The sequence below is a fragment of the Patagioenas fasciata genome, chromosome 1 (assembly GCF_037038585.1).
Source record: "Patagioenas fasciata isolate bPatFas1 chromosome 1, bPatFas1.hap1, whole genome shotgun sequence".
In the NCBI taxonomy this organism is placed as follows: domain Eukaryota; kingdom Metazoa; phylum Chordata; class Aves; order Columbiformes; family Columbidae; genus Patagioenas; species Patagioenas fasciata.
Window position 1 is genome coordinate 80,551,150 of NC_092520.1, and position 25,564 is coordinate 80,576,713.

At 38.2% G+C, this 25,564-nt stretch overlaps 1 protein-coding gene across 17 annotated transcripts in view; it reads left to right on the forward strand.

Annotated features, from left to right (window-relative positions):
- Nucleotides 1-25,564, forward strand: part of ROBO2 (roundabout guidance receptor 2) — a 1,099,771-nt gene that overhangs the window by 1,040,326 nt on the left and 33,881 nt on the right. For 11 of the 17 annotated variants that reach the window (XM_071809783.1, XM_071809771.1, XM_071809777.1 and 8 more), the window contains 6 exons: nt 4,843-4,885; nt 6,457-6,584; nt 11,305-11,586; nt 11,962-12,087; nt 16,400-16,556; nt 22,626-22,886. In XM_071809783.1, the coding sequence (XP_071665884.1) occupies nt 4,843-4,885; nt 6,457-6,584; nt 11,305-11,586; nt 11,962-12,087; nt 16,400-16,556; nt 22,626-22,886 (997 nt within the window). The remainder of the gene's footprint in view (nt 1-4,842; nt 4,886-6,456; nt 6,585-11,304; nt 11,587-11,961; nt 12,088-16,399; nt 16,557-22,625; nt 22,887-25,564) is intronic. The other 6 variants (XM_071809789.1, XM_071809809.1, XM_071809800.1 and 3 more) reach the window with 1 other exon arrangement.

Genomic DNA, 25,564 nt, shown 5'->3' on the forward strand with positions numbered 1-25,564 from the left:
AGGCTCCTAAGAGGTATAATTTCTGCTGTGTGACTAAACTACTGTAACATTCTGTGTAGAAGAGCAAACAGCAAATGTCATGCTATTGGCAAAGATTTGTGCCAGAGAAAAATAATTGAATTAAATTTGTTAAGCTTTCTGTCTTTGTGAACATTTTCATAAGCACTGATCTAATGCTCAAATGGTCACAAATAAAATGTGGCACTGAAAATCATAGCTAGATCTTTTTACTTATTTTCAGTTGAACTGACTCCAGTATTTTCTGAGCCACAATTCTGTACATCACTGTTCCTCCACTTCTCTTTCCCCCATCATGACTTCCCAGATATTGATTCTGGGTAATGTCAGTACTACAGAACATGTGATTTTCGACCATGTTCGTTAAAGTACTACTGGTAAGTAACAGTGTCATCATCTGCAGCTATGCAAGACGTGTGCACTTTTGGGACCATGACAGACTATCAGCAAAACCAAATCTGGCACAGAGACACTAAATGCAAACATTACTCCTTTTCAGTGGTCTGTTCTGGGATGTAAAGGATGGACTGATCTTACTTTTCTGAGTTTCCATGAAAGCTAAAGTGTTGCTTCACCGATTTTTTTAAAAATAATTTTCGTGGTTACACATTACTCAGATTGTCTGGATATACACAAACACTGTTGAGTGTCTACATGATACAAGAAAAGATCGATGGCACAAAAGAGACTTCTTGTGTAATAAATTAATTCTTTCATTCCCGTATTACAATGATGGAGCTGACTTTGTTTATTTTGTATGAAAGCTGCAATTCTTTTTACATGTGGTATAAAGACTAAACAACAAAGGCGTGGAATTCGTTGATAAATAAGCGAGATTTTGTTTATCTGCTTGTCTTTCCTGTGCCCTCAAATGTGTTGTGCCAGTACACACTCACTGGAATACTCAGGTGTTTTCAAGTGTCTTGGCCATCAGTCATGCAAAGAAAGCAAATATGTGTTTTCACTTATGAGTAGGTAAGATTATTTAGTGAGTAGCGCTCCTTGGGATTAAAGATTTCATGAAACTAAGTAAACAAAAACAAATTAAAAATAGAGAGTTATGGAATGCTACACATTTTATGCACAACTCCTGAAACTGTTACATGAGGATAAATTATTTGACAGAATCATCCAAAGGTAGACAGAAGATTTGATGGAATTTTTATGTGCTGATTATCTGTTCTGAGTTAATGCTTATTAAAAAAGGATTAATCTACATTCATATTTGAGGAACAGCTTATCACAAAAAGGAATGAGGCTTGGCTGGCAACATTAAAGTTTTCATTTGTGGTAGGAAAATGTGGCCTACTAGAGATAGGCATACAGAAAGCCTTCTAAAGCTTTTTACAGCTTTCTTGCCTCAGAATGTCAACTTACTATACATTCGTATTTTTCCAGTTCTAGCAGGCATGAAGATTAAGTTTAACCTTGTCAGATAGTATTAGTAAATGGTGTGGGTACCTCATTATATATTTAATAAAAAGTATGTGAAAAGCTCCTTAACATATGCTTTTCTTCATGCAAATATATACAATATCATTTCTTTAAATATTTATACATTTAAAATGCACTTTGGATTATATTTCTGCATTTTTATAGTCCTTGAAGTATGAGCTGGTGGGGATTCCTTCAAAATCTCTATGCAGAGGTTGTTTTTTCATCTTCTTTTGAAAACCAATCTCATCCCTGCAGGTCTTCAGCCTTCCTAAGAACATATATCAGATGCAAAGAGTGCTGAAAGAGCTCTTTTGGTTCCTTAGTGATAAAAAGCAGGGGAGATGGGTAGGTCAGTGATAGGGACATCCCTTCTTCCTCTTACGTTGCCCCTTGAAATTGCTCTGCTTCTTTGTGAAGTGGAGACATGATGAATAAAGCCAGCTGTCTGTGTGTTTTATTTTTACAGTGACATCTACGAGCCTGCATTGAATTAAGTATGCTCCTATTCAGGCGTTTAGACTTGTTTTGTAATTGCAGAAATCAAACTGCAGGCAAAAATGCTGACAAAACATGCGGCAGGAATGATAAACATTGTGCTTGTGTTGGCAGCCTGACCATATCTTCTGTTGTTAGCTGTCTTTCCTTTCACAATATTGATGCAAAAAGGAAGGCACCTTCTCTATCCAGCCTCAGGTAGTCCATTTATGGATGGCATCAGGGATATTTTTTTTTTCTGCAACATCACGATGATGTGTCCACACTTGAAGAGGAATTTTCTTTAGCTTAATTGATACTCTGAAGCCTTTTCCACCAAGAATAGCATCTAAAATACTTTCTTTTCTCTTGAAGATTATAACCATCCATGCATTGGTACACATGGTGGAGGATAAAAGAAAGAACCTGTATTCCTGCCCAGTTCCATACAGTCACATAAGCCAGGCACAGTCTTCCCCAGGAAAAACAATGTCACTGCGAGACAAGTTCTTTTTTTAATAAACTAAGCTGAAACTTTCTTCTAAAAACAGTGTTTATGTTGGGAAGGGATAAGGTTATTTAATGTATGAAAAAACAGGCAACATTTACTACCACCAGGATACAGAGCAGAAAAGGGTAAATGCTGTGATACCCATCCCTTCCCAACAAGCTCATATGCCACAGCCAATCTGCAGCAACTATGGCTCTAGCTACAAGGTTTCAATATTGTGTTTTCTTGATATGTTTCTCACAGTATGCCTCAAAATTTTTTTTTCATACCTCACTGCGCAGAAAATAAAATGTGTCTGGCAAACATTGCTTCAATCTCCTGCTACCTCTCCCATTTTAGCTTTGCTTTATAGAGGTAAACAGGGGATATACATATTTTGGAGACAATAAGTATTGTTTTTTTCCTATGTGATACAAAGTTAAAATCTCACACACATCTATTTACTATAAAAGTGGTGAAAATATTGCTTTAAAATTAATTCTGGTAGATAATACTCTAAGCAAGAGCATCAATCTCAGGCACTTTTCAGAAAACATGTTTTACTGGAATACCTTAAATCTTAGCAAAAGTGCCTTTGTTTCTCATTTTCCTTATTTCTCGTCTCTTTGACACATTCAGAAAGTTGGAGAAATGTAGTAATAAATTAAAAGGGGAAGGAGAAAGGAAACAACATCTAATGTACTTTTGACCAAAATACTTTGAAACATAGCCAGGCAGTACCAGCCTCTTTGCATATTCACGCATGATATCCACAGCACTTTTGAGCAGCGCGTGATACAGTCATTTGACAGCCCGTTAGAAAAAACGTGAGTGAAAGTACCATCAGCTCTAAAATTAATTAGCTGCAATGTTTTACCATGTCTTGTTTTTCAAAGCAGACTTTTATTTAATAGTTCCTGTACTTGCATTTTGATTTTCTTTTCATTAATTTGTTTGATTACATCCTTTCAAAATTCAGCTATTAACCATTTTGATGTGACATATGACTACAGTGATTTTCTGATATTGATATTAGTCTGTTCTGCAGTGAAGGGTAATTAATCACCCTACCCAAGGACTCTTCCAGAGGGGCCAGTTTTGTCCCTTTTGCTGAATGTAGCCTGTGAAATTATCCTAGAAGTTAATAAAGTGACAAGCATTCTATGAAGTATCAGAAGTATTTTCCAAGTGTATTTATGTCATTGCTCTTTTTTTAATGATCATAGCATTTCTATTGGGTGTAGTAACTTTGTCTGGTTAGAATCATGTAGAACAGAAAGCCTAATCTTGAGTTAGTGTAGTGTGGACTAATATTTGGAAAATCTTGCAAGTACTCTGAGCACTATAATTTAATGATGGGAATGTCTGTGTTGTTAAGGTAAATAGTATTTCCAAACCAGGACCCATTTAAAATTAAACTGGCCACAGACTCTTCTATTCCTCTCTGAAATGCGAACCTTCATCTTGTCAGGGGCCTGTAAGGATGCAGGTGTCTGCAACATTGATATAATTGAATAGTCTGCCTTATCTATGCCTGACAATAAATAATGGGATATTGCCACTGAGAACCAGAGTAGTCTGTTGGCCTTGATTCAAAATATTTGCCAGTGCTTCAAAAAGGAGCATCAAACGTTGTCAATTAGCATCTCACCAGTAATGTGGGTTTACATATATTGCCTTGAAATGTAATCCTGTTAATAAGGTAGATAAGGGATAGTCTGTTTCTTGTCAAACATCCATGAATGGAACCATAAAAACAGTTGTCTCCCTCTGAATATGTCCTTGGCATCCCTCATAGCAAGACTGGAAACTTTTTTCTTCCCAGTGATACTTGTGTGTATGTATTATGTGTGGGTGCTGGTTATTATACTGTACAGTTTCTAATGGAAACAGTGCAGCTGTATTTTTTTTTTTTTTTACCCCCTCAGCTCTAATAGAGCTGCCACTTCTTTGTATTTGTCCTGCGAAATGGCATATTTGTGTGGTGACATTATATTACTGCAGTAAGACATGATGTTATTAACTCACTGGTGCAATGTCATTATGTACTGAGGCAAAAGCATGCCAAGAAAACAATTTAATCACATGGCACAGTCTTGAGATACAAAGTCATATGAAGGGACCTGTGGTAAATTCAGGCCTCTTGCCCAGGCAGCTGTTTTGCCTTTCACACTACAGAGCAAATTGATGTTTATCAATAACGTGCAGTGAAATCCTAAGCAAAATCTTGCCCTAATGTGTTTGATCCTTTTCGTATCATTTTTGTACTTCATTAAGTGATGATGCCAAGAGACCCTCAATCTCAGACACTGAGCAGTTTGAATTGTTAGTTTTAATTATTACTAATTGATTTTTTCCCTGTCTTACCTGTGTGTACCTGTGTGTGTATGTTTGTTCGTCTTGTTTTTCCAACCGAAACACAGTCACTTTCCAAAGAGGAGATGGAGGACTAATGAGCAATGGAAGGTATGTTTCTTTGTTCAAAGGTCTTTTCATCATATTTATTTTTTAAAATTCTGAATCTGAAAAATGCTATAGGGTAATGCACTTGGGTAATAACTGATCATTGGAAAGACTGACAATGCTAGGAGGAGTTAAGTAGCTTACCACAAGGTTTAATGACCTATCTGTTGTGCACTTTGGGGGAATCAAGCCCAGATGTTTCATATCTCCCAGATGCCCTGGAAGAAATGAGTAGTAAATATCACAAGGAATGTGTTCATTTGTTACCGGGATGTTTATTGCATTAATTAGACATTAGCAAATGAAGTTGCTGTTGTTTAAGACTCCTTATTGGCTCCCCTTAAATTGCTGTGAGTGAACAATTACACTTAATCGATCATGAAATAAATGATTCATGGATGATGAATAGGCTGTAGATTGATAGGACTGGATTCCACAACTTTGGCTACTCAATTGAAATTGATAAAAGCTGATAACGGGCCCATATATCCTCATCTATTTTCCCTTTGCCAATATGGAGATTGTAATTAGGCCCTGGTAATAACTTCCAATCTCCCATTTAATCAATATTTTAGCAAAAAGAGATTAGGCCTAATGAGAGTGAGTAGATGTGGCAAGAAAGCGGCTGGGTCTTCTTATTGCCGTTTCCATAGAAACCGATGTTTCTCTTAGGGATTGTACCAGGCGGGGGTCTATAACATGCAATGATCAGAGATGTTGCTCCAACTTCATGAGTCCACTAATAACCTAGAAAAGCTGCAGAACTGTGGATGTTTTTTTGTTTTCATTTGGGGGGAGGAGGGATGTCTGCAGGAAGTGATTTGTTTTTCCTCTTAAATGCAAACAAGCAATTCACCTACCTTGCTAAATTTTTGGCTGTTTATCCTTGGTTGAGAGAGAGATGGTCCCTTTTGGTCTGAGTGTACCTTCTCTTTCTTTCAACATACCCGCTGTTTAATACCACTCTCAAAGCTGGGTGTTACAGGGATATAAAAGCCATGCAGTAGTGGCAGATAAAGATAGCTGTGGATTTTCTATTAATCCTACTCAAACCTGTTTGCCTCTAAACCAGCCCAGAATGCTCAAAGAAAGAGTTACCAGGCTGTAGATGACAGGCGTGCATTTGGGATGCAAGGGAAGGAAGAAATAGTAGCCCAAAGTCCTGGAAATGGCTGATATGGAGCAATCAGTTTGAGTGATGGCTCCCTTGAGGTGGTAATTTATCATGCAGCCCTGGTGTAGGATCCCGTGATGGTGCTGCCTAACCTCTGTTTCACACAGACAACAGAGTTCATTTGGATTCTGGCAGAATAGCGATGGATGCCTAGTCCCACTTCTACTGACAAAGTTGATTTGTATGTAACCTTAATTAACTGCTCAAGGTCTTTAAATCATCAAAGGCTACACAATTTTAATTTGAAATAAATTAAAGTCTCCTAAACTGTTTGTTACCTGCGCTGTTAGGAGAACAGTGATACGGTCTCTTAATCACTAGTTGTCTCACAGATATTTTGATTTTGTAAATATATATATGTATATTTGTATGTATATCTTTTTTTCTTATTCTGCTTCAGTCGACCAGGTCTGCTGAATGCAAGTGACCCCAGTTATCCTTGGCTTGCAGACTCTTGGCCTGCCACAAGTCTGCCAGTAAACAACGGCACTAGTGGACCCAATGATCTTGGCAATTTTGGTCGTGGAGGTAGGTTTCATTTTATTAAGTTACCACATAGTATACAGTAGGCTCTAACTATGTGGGTTAGTTAACATCCATAATAAAAGCTGTGTAATATTTTTATCATTATAGTTCTTTCTATATTTGAGTGACAATTTGATTAGAAATTGACTTTAAAATATTCATTTTGCTTCATTTCTTTCTACTTGAAAATGTATCAGAGGGCTGGAGCACCTCTCCTATAAGGAAAGGCTGAGAGAGCTGGGGTGTTCAGCCTGGAGAAGGCTCCAGGGAGACCTTATTGCAGCCTTTTTAGTACTTAAAAAAGACCAATGAGTAAGATGGGAACAGACTTTTTAGTGGATCCTGTTGAAACAGGATATGGGGTAATGGTTTTAACCTAAAGGAGCAGGGAATCAGGCTAGACTTGAAAAGGAAATTTTTTACGGTGAGGGTAGTAAAACACTGGCACCGGTTGCCCAGAGACGTGGTAGATGCCTCATCCCTGGAGACATTCCAGGCCAGGCTGGACGGGGCTCTGAGCAACCTGATCTAGTTGCAGATGTCCCTGATCATTGCGGGGGGGGCGGGGGGTTGGACTAGATGAACTTTCAGGGTCCCTACCAACCCGAAATATTCTATGATTATAGGATTCTATGAAAATGTGGGCCTAGCTTGTAATTTAGCCCACAATGGTGAGACAGGGTCTGTTTATCACCTCAAGAGAAATGTGTCTGTTACTCAAACACATTCCCTTTTGTGTGAAGATGTGCTGTGCAGGGCGTTGTAACCAGGGACAGAGGATGTCCATTAGAGCAGAGAACAACTCTGCGAACACAGGGAGGATGCTCCTTCAGCAGAAGAACACAAGAATGTTGTTGCTGTCACCTTATCCTTCCCCTTCTTGCTGAGGGACTGTTCTCAATCTCAACCACAATCCATTAAGAAGACCTCAAAGGTCTTCAGAAACTTGTCTCCTTATTGGAGGAATGAATACATAAAAGGGAAGTATTTAGATTTTTTAGGGTTTTATTTCCATTTTGAATTGAGGGAGGCCCTATGGAGAGATAAATAATGATATATAATTATGATGATGCATCATTAGAGGCGTTATTTTCTTTTGAACATTTTACTCAAATGTGAATTTCAAGATGTATGACTGGGATTTTTAAAAATCATAGTAATATTCACTTGTCTCTGTTACTTCCTTGTTTTCTGTGATGTTGTAACACAGCTAGTTCTGCAAAGTGGAGTTTAGAACAAGACTTCCTAACATAAATGAGTATATACATTTTTAAAAGACATAAATATCAAAAATACACTAAAATGCCAACAATCTGTATAACCAGCAAACTAATAAATGTGAAAAGAATTCGGTTTTGAACTGTATTAGAACCTGTTTCTGAAAACCCTGCCTCATGTCAGTTATACACTCACATGCAAAACTTCTTGCCTGTGGTTTGAGTACTGTGACTTCAAATTACAAATAAACATTCTAGATTTATTTTCCGTATAAAAATGTTGTAAAGCTCTTGTCTTACAAAAATATTACAAAGTGAGCAAAACTTTTGATAACATTTAGGAGGCAACTCAAAATCTGCTAGCTTCTTTGTTGTGAATTTCTTGAAAATGGAAACCCTCAGTACTTTTCCATCTTTTCATAAGCTCACATAATACAGAAAAATTACTGTTTTCTTTTAGCATTTGGCTCTATACGACTGAAATTGGAAGCGTGTTTTAAAGCTTTTGGCTTCAGTGTGGATGAGGCATAGGTCCAAATTTGTCCAAGAGATGCAATAGTTATATTTGGAATTTCAGCAGCTTAATTCCACCCATGATCTTTACAGTTGAGCTCACACTTTTATTCTGGCTATTTTGGGACAACTTATCTCTATCTGTTACAGCAGTTGAGTTTGGATGCTTCTGTATTAAAGATGGATTAGAAGTCAGATGTCTTTTAACATGAATTAACTGTATGGATAACACTCAGGCTTCTTCTAGTGGTTAAAAGATCTGTGAAAATCTGAAAGGTCTGTAAGAATTTTGAAAACAATAAGGTGCCAGTTAATCACTCTGGAAACTCTAGAAGCCGAGACGGGCAGTCAAGACATTGCCTTGAAGAGTGAATTCCGTGTTAAGTCCTAGATAGGTATTTGAGAACAAGGCTGTGTGTGGGAAGCACAAGTTAGGTTTGGAGTCATGTCAGGCCACAAAATGGTACTGCGTATCCCAAGGCAGCAAGAAAGAGCTTCCCTCAGGAAGTACTTCAGCACTATTTGAATTATCTCAAGAGCTACAAAACAAGTTGGATTTTGGAGAGTTTTGGGGAAAGCATCCAGTGGGGAATGTGTGCTCATCTTTGCTCTGAAATGTATAGTGTGTTATTTTTGCTATGACAATTTGGTGGGAAAATCGTACTTGATTTTTACTAGGTGATTATGGCTCTTTGTAAAATCACACTTTAATAGCTCTTCGAGTACTTAGTGTATACATGTCACTGAGATCAAAAAAGTAATCTGTGGTTGTGCTAAAAATTCCCAGAATGTCTGAAGAACCTCAGCTTACTAATAAGAATGACTGAAAATTCTTGGCTGGTGAGCAGCTATGCAACTTTCCTTTCAAGTGTGTGCAAATATATACTTCCCAATTTTAAAGTGATGGTATAGAGAGAACACCTCTTCAGTTGCCAGAAATGTGCTGTAAAAGACAGATGTATGTCTGAGTATGTGAGAGATGAGCATTTTACTTGTTTTTACTTCTGTGAATCTGCAAGTCCAACATAGACAGGTTGAGGTGGACTTGCTTGATTTTATTTATTAACAACAGAATGTATTTACTAAAATTTGTTCCATTATACTTTGATGAAACCAATTGTGGGAAAGAAAAATCTTTGTATTGTGGATGAAAAGCAAGAAAGACAGGACTGCGCTTGTCTCTTGCATCTCATACTGTATTTGCACACAGATGCATTTATGATTCCATACTGCCCCTAAAAAGCACACTGGATATGTGCAGATAGATAGTAACAACCTGATTTTGAAATAGGACTGGTAGTTTACATTAATTATAATTTTACATTAATTATAATTTTTTTGCACTTAAAATTTATCTGCAGATATAAGTTAATCCAATTAAACCATTTTAAATACTTGATTGTGCCCATTTCCCTGTTGTTGTCTGCAAAACCAGATCATACTGATAGACCCAAATTTAATCTCTGTTTCTGCAGAGTGCTTGTTATTGCTGTATTTATTGTTAATATTATGTTGTTGTCCTGAGACTGCAGATGTTTTTAGGGTCCATGTTAAAATGGTCACTGTTGCACGCATGAATGTAGTAGAAAATAGTTCAGTGGTCTAAATGTTCATCCCAGGGAAAAAAAAAATCAAACCAACCAAACAAAGAAACAACAACAGTGGAAGGAGGCAATAATATCATAGCTCATTGCTGGAAAACTCTTGAGTCAGTGAGAGAACAACTGTATTCCCAGAGTTTGCACAAAGCGTCATATCTGAGTCTGAAACTGAGCTTAAACCCTTGTCGAGCTGCAATAATCATCTTTTCTCTCAGGGACTTAAGGCATATAAAAATATCTGTGATACCTAGAATGGGATCTGAACATACTCACTATAGGAGTATGCATTATCACAAGTACAATCTAACAGTTGGAGTCCATGTCTGCCATCCAGCCATATAAAGCAAATGGCATATAAACGGTGCATTTTTCTAAAAAGTAAATTCCAGAATGGATTCAACTTTACAGAGTCTAAATAAATTGTAAAAAAATAGTACCATTTGATATATAAACCTCTGAGAGAGCAGGAAGAGGGTTATCTGCTGAGCTGTGATTCTTCCTGGGACATCATGCCAATCGTAATTAGATTTTTCAGACTTCGGTAGTCTCGTCTTCTAAATCTAGTAGTCCACCAGCAAAGGTCGCTACAATGTTTGGTAAGGAGAGAGGTTGCCAATCAAACTGATTAGAGGTACAAATTGCAGTGTTTGATAGGATTAAAAAACTGTAGAAAAGTCAACAGATATTTAGTTAAATATGCTGTACTGTTTTTCAGTTAAATGGGTTGGAGTATTTGAACGAGTTGTTCTCCATTATCAGCACTGCTTTGCCATTTTAAGAGACTGATCACTTAAATCCCTTCAGAATAACAGATTTTCTTTCATGTATCAGGAACAACTTGCTTTTGTCAGGTTTTTCTTTTATTCAAAAGGAGAAATGTACTAGCTAACGTCAAAAAGAAAATCAGATAAGCTGATGCATAAAACTTCAAGGAAGTCGAAGTGATGCCCTTAAAAATTACTTTGAGAGCTTTGGCATCCATTTATGAGTTTTGCTATGTATTTGCTGGGAAAGTTTCCCCTGTGATTTGTAGATTCACTCCTTTCATCATTTCCCTGAAGCCCAGGCAGTTTCATTGGTTCTGACATGGAGTGAACAATTGAAAACATTCTTCAGTAGAGAAATACTCCAAACTTCACTTTCACAGTTGAAGGTATGGAAAAAAAAAAGATGGTTTTAGGCAGCGAGACGTGAAGGACAAGTGTTAGGCCTGTCACAGATGCTGATAGCTTGGCGATGGTTGTACATCATCTTCCCTTCGTTGGCTCATGGACCTGTCTTAGCTGAAATGCAAACGTGCAAAATGACACGTTTATTTTTCATCTTAAACCTTGATACTTTCAGGCTTCCTGTGCATCAATGATTTGTTTCATTCCCCTATGTTCACCACAGATGTGCTGCCACCAGTGCCAGGGCAAGGAGATAAAACTGCTACCATGCTTTCTGATGGAGCCATTTACAGCAGCATCGACTTCACCACAAAAACCAGTTACAACAGTTCCAGCCAAATAACGCAAGCCACGCCATATGCCACCACCCAGATACTGCATTCCAACAGCATCCATGAATTGGCCGTTGACTTACCTGATCCTCAGTGGAAGAGCTCAATTCAGCAAAAAAATGACCTGATGGGATTCGGTTACTCTCTCCCAGAGCAAGGCAAAGGCAACAATGGTAATTACAGCTCTCATTTTCCACAGCCCTTGGATTTATACTGTATCATCTATGCATGAATTAGAAGAATATTTTTAGTGTGTGAAACACTGTTCATATTTACCATAACTAATGCTTGCATAACTTGCATGCATGCTGAACCTCGCACAATCACAAAATATATCGTTCTGTGCTTTTAGTTCTCTTTGTCCTCTGTTAATCACCAAACCATCTGCCTTCCATTAGGCTAGGATAGGTACACATTTTAAAAAAAACAAATTAAAACTTGCTGCTCCACCCCATCTGCCGTTGACTTGCTAACTGCATGTGTTGCATGTGCTTGTGCTGTCAACTAATCCCACGATGCCACTGTGACCTTTGCCCTTTAACCCTTAGCCTTGCTTTACATCCCTGACTACCGCGTGGCTGAGGGATTGGCTAATAGATTGCCACACAACCAGTCACAGGATTTCAGCACCACCAGCTCCCACAACAGCTCCGAAAGGAGTGGCAGCCTCTCAGGTTGGTTCCACTGCCGTGGGTGGGTGAGGGACGGAGGGGTGTTGGTGAGCAGCTCGCCAAGGAGGTGGAAAACCTCCCAGATGAGCTTTGCAGATAGATGTGAGGGTACCTGCCCGCTGGAACATCAACCAACAGCGTCACATTGACGTCTACTAAACAAACAAATGAACGAAGAAACAACAAAACCAAAAATGTCTTTGGTGAAACCTCTTTGGAGATAATTGGAGAATCCTCCCAACTGTTGTGCCCAGTGTTCATCAGCACAATTGCAAAGCTTGCCTTGTCACATCCTTTCCCTGACAGCACAGTTCATAGAGCAACTCTCTTTCTGCATCAGTCTTCAGTTTGTACGTCTCCCCACACTGAACTTCATGAGGACATTAGTATTTTTGTTGAGTTGTTAACAGATTCTTCCCTCCCACGAGTGGTTTCTACATGCTGTTTTTCAGTGAAGCAGCTCAGAAATAAATGTAGGACCCTACAAAATGACTGTACCAAGTCTGCATACAAACAGAACGTGAATTTTATGTGTGCGCTGCATGTTATATTGAAAACATGATGCATTTTTGTTGGATGAAAATGACTGTAATATGTGTGGTTTTGTATTATATTTAAACACACCTTTTTCTTGATTTTTTAAATTTTGCTTACTTATTGCTGATGTTATATGTATATATATATATATATTTTTTTTCAAGACAGAAACCGAAAAGCCAGTAATTAAAATGAATTCTATTATTTCACTTAACCAAAATATGAGAGGGCTGAAGGGACTTCAAATTCATAGTATTTCCGTAGCCTTCTGAATTTGCACTATAAGTTGGAGCAATTGTGACAGTAACAGGACTACCCTAGAAATGACTTCTTTATGTCAATTTAGATGACTATTCAAGTGGAATTTTGAAGTTAGAACCCTGTAATAGTTGCCCCATAGCTGAAAGAGACAAATGTGTTTGCAAGTCTTGTGTTTTCATGGCGAGTATTGGCTGATTTGGCTGAGATAAATAGGTTTATGGCATTTACAGAGAGGTATCTGTGAGGTAAGTTTACTTCAAGAAAGGTTCTTGTACATTTTATGTGAGATGTATTGGCAAGTAGCTTAGGAAATTGGCTTGGTCCTCTGACTGCATGAAAATGCAGAAATTGATATGCTGAGGTATATGTGTGCTGGTTATGAGAGGGCAGTATCACACTTTAGATGTGTTGACAGCTACAGCTGCCTAAGAACTTTCTCAGAAAATACAAAGTTTCATTGGAAAATACCAGTTGATCAAAAGCTGGACTTTGTACAAATACTTCAAGTGAAACCTATTTTGTGTAGTGTTTCTCAGTTTGAAGTAAAATTTCTGATGACACAGAAACTTAAGGTTAGCCAGTCTTTCTACGGCCAGGGCACTCCTATTGTGATCAAAGCAGCTCCCACCTGGACGCCCCAATGCTCGAATTAGTGTCAGATTATTGGATTGAAGAGTCAGTGTTTTGCTCTCCCTTGCCCACTAATTATGTCTTTAGTACAGACTAATTATGTCTGTAATACATGAAAAACTGAGGGAGACCTTCAAATAGTCTGATAATTAGAGCATCACTGGAGTCAGAGACCTGCTTCGATTATCTGGTCCCCATCAGGGTGAGCAGGGACTTGTTCTCTCACTTCCTTGGTTAGTACTTTAAGTACTACTTATTATTCTGACAAAGTTTCTGTCTCTCTCAAATGAATCTCATGAGAAATCCTATTCCACTGTGGAATGGAGAACAGCTAAAAACTCAACTGCTTTATGAGGCAGGGAAATTTTGTGGCTGTACGTTGCACAGCTCCCAGCATTTGTCAGTGCTCTGATCATCAGCCTGACTCGCAAATTATTTTTCCAGGACTTGATTAATCTAGAGATTTAAACAATATAACTGAATTTCAGTGTGAGGAGACTTTGAAACATCAAGCATCATTGCTATGGGGAAACAAGGCTTCTGTGCAACAGTTTTTGAACACTCATCAGGCATTATATATTAGGTATCTGTTCCACTAGTCTGACAGTGGAGTAACACTGCCCATGGGGACCAAAGAGAAATCTCCTGCCCAACTGTACTGTGTAGGCTGCTTTGCCTGCCAGTAGTGACTTTGGAGTTCATTTCTTTAATTTCTTTATAAAACAGTTCCTCAGCTCTCTGCTCCACTCTTTCTAACAGCTCCATTGTCTTTGACCTTTCTCTCCAAACCCTCCAAAATCCAATTTATTCCATGCTAGCACCCCACACATCCATTTTGCTAGTCTCCTAAGATTACCAAAATGCTACACTTCCAAAATATCCCTCTCCACCTCAACTAATCACTAAGCTGAAGTTCTCTGCATTTCTCCTACTTTAAATCCCTCTGCAACACACACACACACAGAACACACACTCTTATGCATGTGCTTTACTCCCAAAGCAGCACCTCCTGCCTTAGCTCTTGTTGGCTCCTACTCCTGCTGAGTTCTCAAAAATTCCTCTGTGTCCCACAAATTAAAATTGAACTACTTCCTCTGTACTGTTCTGTGACCTCTTTGTAGCTCTGCTTCCTGCTATACTTGTGCTTTGAAATCTTCATTTTCCCTCCAGAAGGTCTCTGTGTTTGTTCCTCCGTTGCCACTATCACTGGGGTTTCTTTTCAGTTGCTCAAGACGTTATTTCCCTTTGCAAGAAAGCCTCCCTCTCTGTCAGGCTATAAATGGAGGGATGAGCCTGTCTTGCATCCTAATAGATGGAATATCAGCTCAGTTTGCACACAGTGAATGACAGAATCTTGGCTGGACTTACTGTAAATACTCCAAGACAAGGAAGGAAGAGCTCTGGTCTGGAATTGAGTAGTGAAAAGCAAAGTCTTGTTTACACCGTGCTCCCAGCCACACTGATTAGAACTATTGCCCAACGTGTTGCCTGTCTCTGGCAGCCACAGCAGGGAGATGTAAAGAGAAGTCTTGGCTACCTCTGCATCAGAGAATCGCTTTGTTTCTTCCCTTTCTATTAATTCCTGCTTTGGTCCAGCTAGAGATACGTTTCTATTGCTTGAACTGCGCCTCCTTCTGAATGTCTCTAAGCCTACAGCTAAGAGCCAAGGCAAGGAGGGTGATACCTGCCAGTGCACACCCAGCTGCCCTGCCTTGCAAGTCAGGTGTGGCTTTTTTGATTCATTACTTTTGAGAACGTTTTACATGCTTTTTGGGAGCTGATTCTTGTAAATCAGCAAGAGACGTCAGTGGGTAAAATAGATCAGACCGTGTTTGCTGCAACAGGCAAAGGATGACTGACTGCCATCTGGGTGCCCCACTGAAAAAGCATATGACAAAACATTCTTCCACCCAACAATCCAGAGAGTTTGGAAGCCAAAAAATGGTAAAAAATAGATGGGTCTCCAGGCAGTTAAATGATTTAAAATCTTGTGCCTTATGCTCTTAGTGAGTTCCTGACAAGAAAAAGGAGTCAGGGCAAAATAAAAGAAGTGAAACAAGTGGGAAGAGAGCTTTTTCTGTAAGATCACATTCCCACAAATGCAAGTGTCTCAACTGGAGAGATGAGTACAAGGATGATAAGAAAAGAGGGCTTAAGCAAAATGCCTTGCTTGCCTCATTTCTAACAGCCTCCTCCATTAGAGCTGTACATCAGAGACAGAACCTCTCCTCCATAGTGGCACAAGATATTTGAAACCTGTGAAACAGACAGTCCTAAAACATTGCAGATGATTTCCTGATGTTTTAAAAAATTGAACTTAATAAGTTCGTATCAGCAAAACCCTGTTTCTTTTTGTTTTGAGAACTTTCACTTGTCATTCTGGCTGAAAGATATTGAGCCTAATGACAATTTTTTTAGATTGTGTCCTTAACCTCTGTGTTTTCCACAGAAAGACATTATGCAAAACAGAGTTATAAGCACATTGGATTCTGATATTTGAAATAATTTGCCATGGTCTATTATATTTTTTCTAACAGTGTATTCAAGAAGTCATAAAGCAGACATGAATAAATGAGTAAATATACTTCTGATGTAGCAAAACATGTCTATCCTTGGTTATGCACTACCATATTGCAAATGTATGGAGTTTTAAAAAGAAATGATTTTTCAGCAGTTATTCAGAATTTTTTTTCCTATTGCATTCTATTATTATTTATAACCTTGTAACAGCATTAGCACGTTGATGCTGATTCTGCTTGGATATAAATACATCTTCTTTTTGGGGGCATGCCATCTGGAATCAGAATTCTTTCAAAGAAATGTAAGTAGCTAGCTTTTTAAACCACATTATATGTCTAACATTTTATTTTTTTTTTTGGGTTTGCAGGTGGCAAAGGAGGGAAAAAGAAGAAAAACAAAAATACTGCCAAGCCCCAGAAAAATAATGGTTCGAACTGGGCCAGTGTTCCCCTCCCACCCCCTCCTGTGCAGCCGCTTCCAGGCACAGAGCTGGAACACTATGGGGTGGATCAGCAAGAAGCAGGGTAATTTTTTCTTTTTCTTTTGAAGAAAAAAGCTGTGGTTTGCTAAGTTATAATATTATTAAGGTTTGCTTAAAAAAATAAAGTGCCTTATCGTATAGACTTACTCAAGGCTATAGAAAAGGAATATTTGAATAACTTCTCTTGATAGTCACTAAAGATGGAAATAAAAGTGACCTTGCTTCATCGTCATGTAGGTCTTCTCTGCTTACTCATGCTGAGAAGTATCTTGCTTCACAGGTAGCTTAATTGAATTCTGTTGAGACTGCTTGCAGATGATGGGGCTCAGAGTGAGTAAGGATGACATAATCTGGCTCCTGGTATTTTTTCTTTGCTTTGATGTTTAAAAATATTAGAGCCAACAGAACAAAAATTTCCACACTAAATTGGATTAATTTTAGAAGATCAACCAGTGGATAACAATCTTCTCATTGGCTTTTATAAGAGATTTCACAGTTGAGGAAGGCATGCCATTTATAGGTCTTTTTCTGAAATTATTATTTAAACAACTCTGGAGTTTCTAGAACATTACATGTCTTTTTGGATAGCTTAAACTTTTTCTCAAGGACACAAAATAACACAAAAAGCACTAGATAAAAGGAAAAAGACATTTCCTGCACAGGGAACAATAATGGAATGCTTTTTATAAAATAAAATTACATTAAATACCAGGTGATCAAACTCTGGAGGAAAATCAGTCTATACAGAAAAATAGTTTATTGTGGTCAGGTCTCTTGTAGTCTTTGAGAATCATTGTTCTTTCAGGGACAAATTTCTGCCTGTGTAAATACATGGTTTAATCAATATTTCCTAAGGATGAAACATAAGTTTTAAAAATCATTGTAATAGCTTTACTGAATAAAAATATTTCAAATGTTATCTCTTTTGTAAGCATGAATTGATCATTACTGCATTTATAATGAAAACTTGCATAATTAGATACTAATATTTGAGTTTATACCAAGTGCTTCAACTCTTTGAAATGAATAGTAACTATGTAAGTCAGTGGACTTCCTTTTAAAATGAAGGGCCATTCGGACTGTATTAGAGTTAGAATTTCACAGCAAATGTAAGGGAAAATGCATAACCTTATTGATTGTACATGTTGTTTAAATCTCAAGGTAAAAACTGCATATAATCATTATGTTTTGTATTCTCTTATAAAAAAGCTAAAATAAATTTAAGATGGTTTTGCCATATAATAATTGTCTTTATCAGTTTATATCCTTAAAAAACATTTGCAACCATTTCACTAAAATAATTATGCAATAGAAGGCAAACAACTTGAATTTTCTTTCAGGACAAGAAATAGCATAAAAGGTACATGGAAATCACTTCTAGAGAAATCATTTGTGACACAGGGCTTGACTCCTCAGTTGCATAAAGTATCCATTATTTAGCTGGAAGGAACAGTGTTGGTTAGCAAGACAGCAACTGGTCATTTAAGGATAAGGTAATGACCAACCTTCCGGGTTCCCAACAATTCAGGCTTAGTTTTTCCTCTAAATATCTTGTGAATTGCTCTTCTCTGATTTTGTAATATCTAAGTAATAATGTTTGTAACAAGGCCTTCTAACGTGGTTTACCAAACACGCAAAACAGTTGAAGATGAGACTTAGAGTATAAGTCTTGAGCTACAGTAATTTGCAACCAACTTTGTTGAATTGAATGAATCTGCAATGCCCATACTTCCTGAGGATATATCCAATGCTAATGGTTGTTCTGTATTCAGGGGTTGATATTATTTATGCGGTTTTCAACATGCTGAAATGGAATGAATCATAGACTGCATTCCTTGTGTTGCCTTTAATATTGACATATTGGGTTAAAAAAAAAAAAAAAAGGTGAAGCAATTTTTTAAAACAGTTTTTGTTTTTCTTGATTTGCTTTGATGTATACTGTGTATGACAAGTTCAATGTGTTTTAATTTTAGAAGTAATCACATGCAGATGTGATTATATTGTGAATTACAATTGAAAAAGTGAACTTCCAGTCAGAAAAACTCAAGACTTTATTTCATAAAGTTCTCCCAACATGATATGAAAGGTGGATGTTTAGAGCAATAAAATACGGAAGTTGGCATCTAAACAGGAACTTATTTTTCTTTGCGTGTCTTTGTATAACTCTTGAATTCAAGTGTGAGTTTCATTGGTATGAGTATCCCAAATAAACTAAACAGTTTTGACATCTTATTCTGCTTAGGAGAAGTTAACAATAGTGGCCTATTTCCTTATGAATTGTAAAAGAAAACACATAATAGCAGCAAGGAAAAAAAAAGTCACCTAACTTAAACATAGGCAAAAAAGAAAATAAATGAAAAAAAAGAGACTCTTAGTTCTCTCTACCATCTTCTCCTCCTCAGAACTGAGGTTGGCATCCACCTCCATTTTTCCGTGAACTGCAAGACATATATGGAAAGGTGAACATCTTAATCCAAGCACCCATTTTATATATCCCTTTTGGGGTGTCTGAAATTCCTATTTAACCTGTGCAGAAAGTCTGTTTATGCTGTTGTTTTCCTAGCAAACTCTTTCCTGTGAAAATTTCCACCTTTTTTTGTGGTCTTCTACAAAGTCTTTTGTTGTTCCTTTTTGTCTCCCTTTATTGTATCCCTCTTGTATATACCACAGAGTCTCTGAAGCTTCTCTTTTACTGTAGTAGCTCCCAATCAAGCATGTTCCTTTTCCCACCTATTTCAGAGAAGGTGCTTTTGCTTGGTTTTATCTAACAAAATTGACAGTAAGGAAATGCTTATTACTCGTTCACTATCATCTACTTATATTTTTTCACTGATAATATGCATAGAATCACAGAATCGACTGGGTTGGAAAAGACCTCAGAGATCATCAAGAAGTCCAATCCTTGGTCCAACTCCAGTCCATTTACTAGATCATGGCACTAAGTGCCATGTCCAGTCTCAGTTTAAAAACCTCCAGGGACGGTGAGTCCACCACCTCCCCAGGCAGGCCATTCCAGTGCCTGATCACTCTCTCTGTAAAGAATTTCTTTCTAATATCCAGCCTAAATTTCCCCTGGCAGAGTTTAAGCCCATACCCCCTTGTCCTATTGCTGACTGCCTGGGAGAAGAGACCAATCCCCACCTGGCTATAACTTCCCTTCAGGTAATTATAGAGAATGATGAGGTCACCTGTAAGCCTTCTCTTCTCCAGATTAAACAAGCCCAGCTCTCTCAGCCTCTCCCCATAGGTCTTGTGTTCAAGTCCCTTCACCAGTCTTGTTGCTCTTCTCTGGACCGCTCCAGCATGATCTTGAGCTAACACTAGTAAAGGAAGTCGTTTTTGGCAAGGGTTAGAGAGGGAAGCTTGCTTTGGTGCAACAATGTGTGTAATGAAACAGAATTGTTACAGAATGTGCCCCTTATCTGTCACCTCTTTTTTTTTTTTTTTTTTTTTTTATTTTAAAGTAAAAAATCTGTCAATGTAATGAACCAAGATTTTTTAATAGCAAAAGGTTAAAATAGAATAAAAGTGCTGAGAATAGAATAAAGATTGTTAGAAACATAGAGAGTTGTGTTTGTTTACCAGAACTTATTAGGGAGTTAATTATCATGAAATTACAATCAGGTCCCCAGTGAAGTTAAGATGCTTAGATTTTAATAAGAAGTAGTTGAAAAAGATTGCATTTCATCAAGTTGTATTTACTCAGGAAAACAAAAAGAACGTGGTTGTGACCTATATTCACTACGTTGGTTCCAGAAATTTCAATAACCGTGTAATTTATATGAGGAATAGTTACTACGTACTCTGTTAGGTTTGACAGCCTTTTCTTGCAGTTTTTTGTTGTTTTGATTTTATTTTTAAATGCAGGTGGGAACTGGTGGCTTTTTGGACATCTTACATTATGAAGACAAAGGTACCTGAAGTCTTGAATGTCAATGTCCTGAACTTCAGGTGTAAGCTTCTTTCCATTAAAAAAAATGAAAACAAAACCAAAAAACCTCTAGGTAAAAATATGGTACTTGTGCAGAATCTTTTTACTAAGAAATTCTTCCACTAAGAAGTATTTTTACTAAGACATCTTTTTACTATCAAGCTGAACATTTGGGGATTTGAAGCAAGCAGGGTCAAAAGGAGAGCACATCTAAAGCTCGTTTATGCACTACTGAAAAGTCACTAGGGTGTATCTTTCTGCCCTGTCCCTTTTAAAGAAGAAACCGTTACACGAAAGCATGAGGTTGAGAGAGTAAAAGGAAGTGACAGAGCTGCTGCACTGTACATTTTTAGCAGCATGAGTTAGGGTGGTCCCTTCAACTTTAGGTGGCAATGTCATGAGTGAATAGTGCAAGGAAAGAAAAATTGGGACTTGTCGTATCTTAATTGTCTCCTAAGGAACTGAGTATATATCATATAATGTTTTATTGAATCTCTGTGTTATGAAAATAGTAATGATGAATCACTCAAAAGCTCCTAAATGTCAAGTGTTAAGATGCAGCATTTATTTGCACCCCTGTACACATATCTAGGTTTGTGTATCTATATACAGTTATATCTAGATATAGATTGAAAGTGATAATGACCTTAATTATAAGGTATGTCTTTGAATGATTAAGTCAGATTGTTCTAGCTGTCTTGAATCTGTGCTTTTAAATACAGACAACAGACTTTTGAATAAGGAAAAATTATTTAATTTTAGAAATACTCAGATTTTGCTTAAAGTAAATGTTCTGTTCATAATGTAAGTTTTGAAACTTCTCTGTCTCAGTGTTCCCAGCCTTTTTGTAGTCCAGCTTCACTCATTCATTTTTCTCTGGGACACTGGTAATTCCTTCCTTCCACATCAGAAGCCTTAAAGGAGTATTTTAAAACTGTTTTGAGAATTTATCTGTATAACACAACACGTTGCCTGCCTGCATTGCAGAAAAAAAGAGGTGTGCCTTGTCACCAGTGCTTGAAGGTGGGAAGAAGATGTAGTGACTTAAATGTTGCTTGGGGAATGGCCTTCACAGTGTGAGAAGGATTGGCAGTGAAGGAGCTGTTAGAGCTTTTGGTTGTCTGCTTGCCTTTTGAAAAGAGCTGTCTATCCTGAGGTATTTTGGAATACACTTTGAGTTCAGAAGAAACGTGTGCAGATGCTCAAGGGACTGCAGACTGACTGGATGTTTTGATGATGGGAAGAGTAGACAATGTTGAGATTTGAGTGGTGTGATTGTCAGCAGAGATGTGAACACTGAAGTTGTGTTCAGATTAGGGAATGATGTATCATGACCTCTTACACCTTTGGTATATGACTGAAAACCGAACCACAAAAACCCATCAGAACATCTCTTGTACATGAAGAGACAAGAATTTGGTATTGAAGAATATTGGTAGCTGACAATTCTTTAATTTACTTTGGGCAGGTGTGTTGAAAGTATTCAAAAATTTAGCACTGTCTAGGTAAGTCTCAGTAAAGATTGGTCAGGAGGTGGGGTGCTGGCAGAGCTGTCAACATGTGTGCTAATGTATCCTATCAGCTGATGCTGTGACATAGCGTATGCTTAGGGTCAGTGCTGCTGCGATGTGAATGTATTACACATGACAGTAGATTAGATACCTGTGTGCAGTTTGGAAAGACCAGAACTGATGTGGGAAGTGTAGATTTTTATTTGAGCTGCAAAATAAAAACAAATACTAAATTCATAGACAAATAAAGGGGAGGATGGAAGTAAGGAAATGTGCAAGCGCAACTACGTAAAGCTCACTCTGCCTTTTGAGAATGCTGCTATTTCCATGTCTAGGTCAATCTTCAATGCATTCTCCCAGGTTAATGATCCAGGAAGTGAGTTAGTTCATTTTTGTTGTTAATTGTGGCATAACATTATCTAATCACCATTAACAAATGTGATAATGGATCCATAATTTTTTCGTTACACATCTTACTCAAGTTGCTTAGCTGTTGTGGGAAACATTAAACAGACTCAGTAAGGAGAATTTAAGCAATTATAACCCTATTTTCAATAAATGTCAAAGTTCACACCACATGCTCAAACTGTAGCAGAAATCTTGTACACCCTCTACCGCATGGCAGAGGTGAGATTTGATATATACTAAGTTTACTTGCTTTTTATTTTAGATATGACAGTGATGGTTGGTGTCCACCTTTGCCAGTTCAGACCTACCTACATCAGGGCATGGAGGATGAGCTTGAAGAAGATGATGATCGTGTTCCCACACCTCCTGTCCGAGGAGTAGCCTCGTCACCTGCGATCTCCTTTGGGCAACAGTCAACTGCAACCCTCACGCCTTCTCCACGGGAGGAGATGCAGCCAATGCTTCAAGCCCACCTCGATGAATTAACTAGGGCCTACCAGTTCGATATAGCAAAGCAGACATGGTAAATGTTTGAGGGGGGCACCCATGGTCTGTAAAATGAAAGAATAATACTCATTTATTCCTTGATTACATAAATATTCACTGTGTTCAACTATATTTCAGTCCTGTTTCCAAAGCAGTAAAATGGAAGAAGAGATAGCAAAACTGTATCTACAGTGTGAAGGCCTTAATCATTACTAGGTGCTTTTTAACCCATAATGCTTGCTAATATGTTAAATCTTGGCTAAAACCACGTAAAATAATATTCTCTGGAATTTTATATATATTCAGCTCAGTAGTTAACACCCAGCTACTGACAACTTTTATACTGCTCAGAGTTCTCTCTTTTCAGGCTAGCGAAAGATAAAAATGTTTTAGGATTTTTAAACATGTTGAAGTGCTAAATTCCTAGTTAAAAACAATGCTAGTCACCTGAAATAGCAATGTAACAGCTTTTACCCCGTGCCACATGAGAATTAAGCATTTGTATCTTTGACTGTACTCTGAAATGCCATGAAAATTTCTGATTCATAGGAAAAAACCCAGAAATAGTGGGGAGGAAGTTGTTAGAATTTACAAAATGGATCTAGCGTTTTAGAGTGCTTTATACCTATTTAAAGGAAGAGCAAGCAAATACCACAGTAACATTTCCCCTGCAAAACAAACAGAAGCAATCTCCTCATGGACTGAAAAAGAACTTGTCAAGTGTACCGGGCTGGGGATATGGTGAAGGTCAGTTGCTTTCTGGATGTTCCCTAAGCAGCAGTTGTCCTTTTACAACTTTTCTATTCAGACAAAGCCTGTGAATCTCAGAGGAGAGGAGCAAAGCTAGTTACTGAATGGCACACTGCCAGCTGAGGAGAAACCTTTCTTCACTGGTAAATAAAGCCACAAAGTTATTCAGCTTGAGCTACCATAAATAGATCAGGCAGGTAGGCAGACCGTGCCAAATCAAAGCCAGCTGTTTTCCCTCGACACCATCAAAGCCTCGAGGCGCGTCTGCAATCTGCACTCAATCAACAGGGTACTGCGTTCCCACCACAGTGCCACGCTGCCAAACACAGAGCCTGGCCTGCCCATGGGACCGGCTCAGCTCCCAGGCAGCAGCTAGACCTGGCCTAGTGAAGGCAGCTGACTTCTGAGCCAGCACACAGGTGCATACCCAGTCTGTGCAGTCAGTCACTGCTGCATTTTGCAGCTGTTACCCTTTCTATGCCCTACAAACCATGGGTGCCAATCTGGGAGAGGATAACATAGTAGGACTCTGTAGCAAAGCCTCTTGAAGCTGACAGGAAAGGTCTTACTCCCTTTTGGGAGAAACGAAAGTTGATTGGGAACTTTCATCATGTGTTTAGGAAAATACAGATTTTAATGTTGTCCTTGTGCAAGGTCACAGTAATAGAGCCTGAAAAGCTGAAAAAAATACCAAGGAAATTACCTTTTTTTCACACTAGGACCTTATAGCAGATATTGGGGTAAATATTGAAAGTTGCAAATACAAGTTATTTTTGCGGTAGTTATGACATACACTTGTTTAATGCTTTGATATGTTTTGGATGGACACGTATCATGCTGTTCATCAAATGCTGTTCAAAGTCAGTATTCATTGTCTTAAGTGGGATGGATGATTTCTCAGTTTCCTTTTCACAAAATTAACTTGCCCGGTGTAGAGGGGGGAAAAAACAATATGAGACCTGTTAGATAGGTTACTGTAGGAGTAATGGAAGAGGAGCATAGAGACCAACCATCTAGAAACTTAAGAGCGAGCACATTGGACATTGCTGAAAAAGTCCATAATCATTATGGCCTTGATCCAGCAAATCACTTAAGCATATGCTTAACCACAAGTACATGAGAAATTGACTTCAATTTTTTTATCACTTGTTTTAACATTAAGCATATGCTTAAGGATTTTGCTTGATTGGGAGCTAATTGCACTGTTTATTGAGGGTTAGTTAGATGGCAGTGCCCTTTAATGCAGTGTTTTGAATGCTGCGTAGCTGAGAACCTGGTGTCCAGGCAGAAAAGTATTCAAGAACTGCTAATGCGGAGAGGGTGGTATATCAGAAGGGAAGCATTTGCTCTGCAGATGAGCTTCAGAATAAGCAATAATTTAAAACCTGCACCAAGGTGGAGAGAGATTTCAATGGTACAGAACATTTACCATGGCATTCTCAGATCCACTAGATTTACATTGTGGGGGTGGGAGGGGAAAGCTCTTTGAAAGAGAGAACTATTGCACTCATCAACTGTCAGCAATAATACAGCACAATGTTTTAGTCGCAAATATAGTAGAGCTAGATAAGCAAACAGGTGACAGTTTTAATTTTTTCGATTGTGCTGTGTCCAGACAAGAGACCAGCAGAATCCTGGATCTTGTCCAGAGCACTGCCAGTTCAAATCAGGCCACAGGTGACACTTCATGAATAGCCACCCAAGGATTCCCATGTGCCTCAGTTAGCGATTTCAAGTGTGATACATGCTCTTATGCCGAGGCCAGTCTTGCCTGGGTCTCTTGTCACAGCTTGCTGTGTACCTGTAGTGCTGCACTGAAAGCTGATGGTTGTTCTTTTCCTCTCTAGCCTTTCAGAGACCATGCAAATGAAACTTCAAGTCTCATGCTGGCCTTTGGCCATGTAGCTATCCTGCGGGTGTTGTTTTTATCTTTGTTTTTCTATTTTTAATTGTCATTGCTTCATG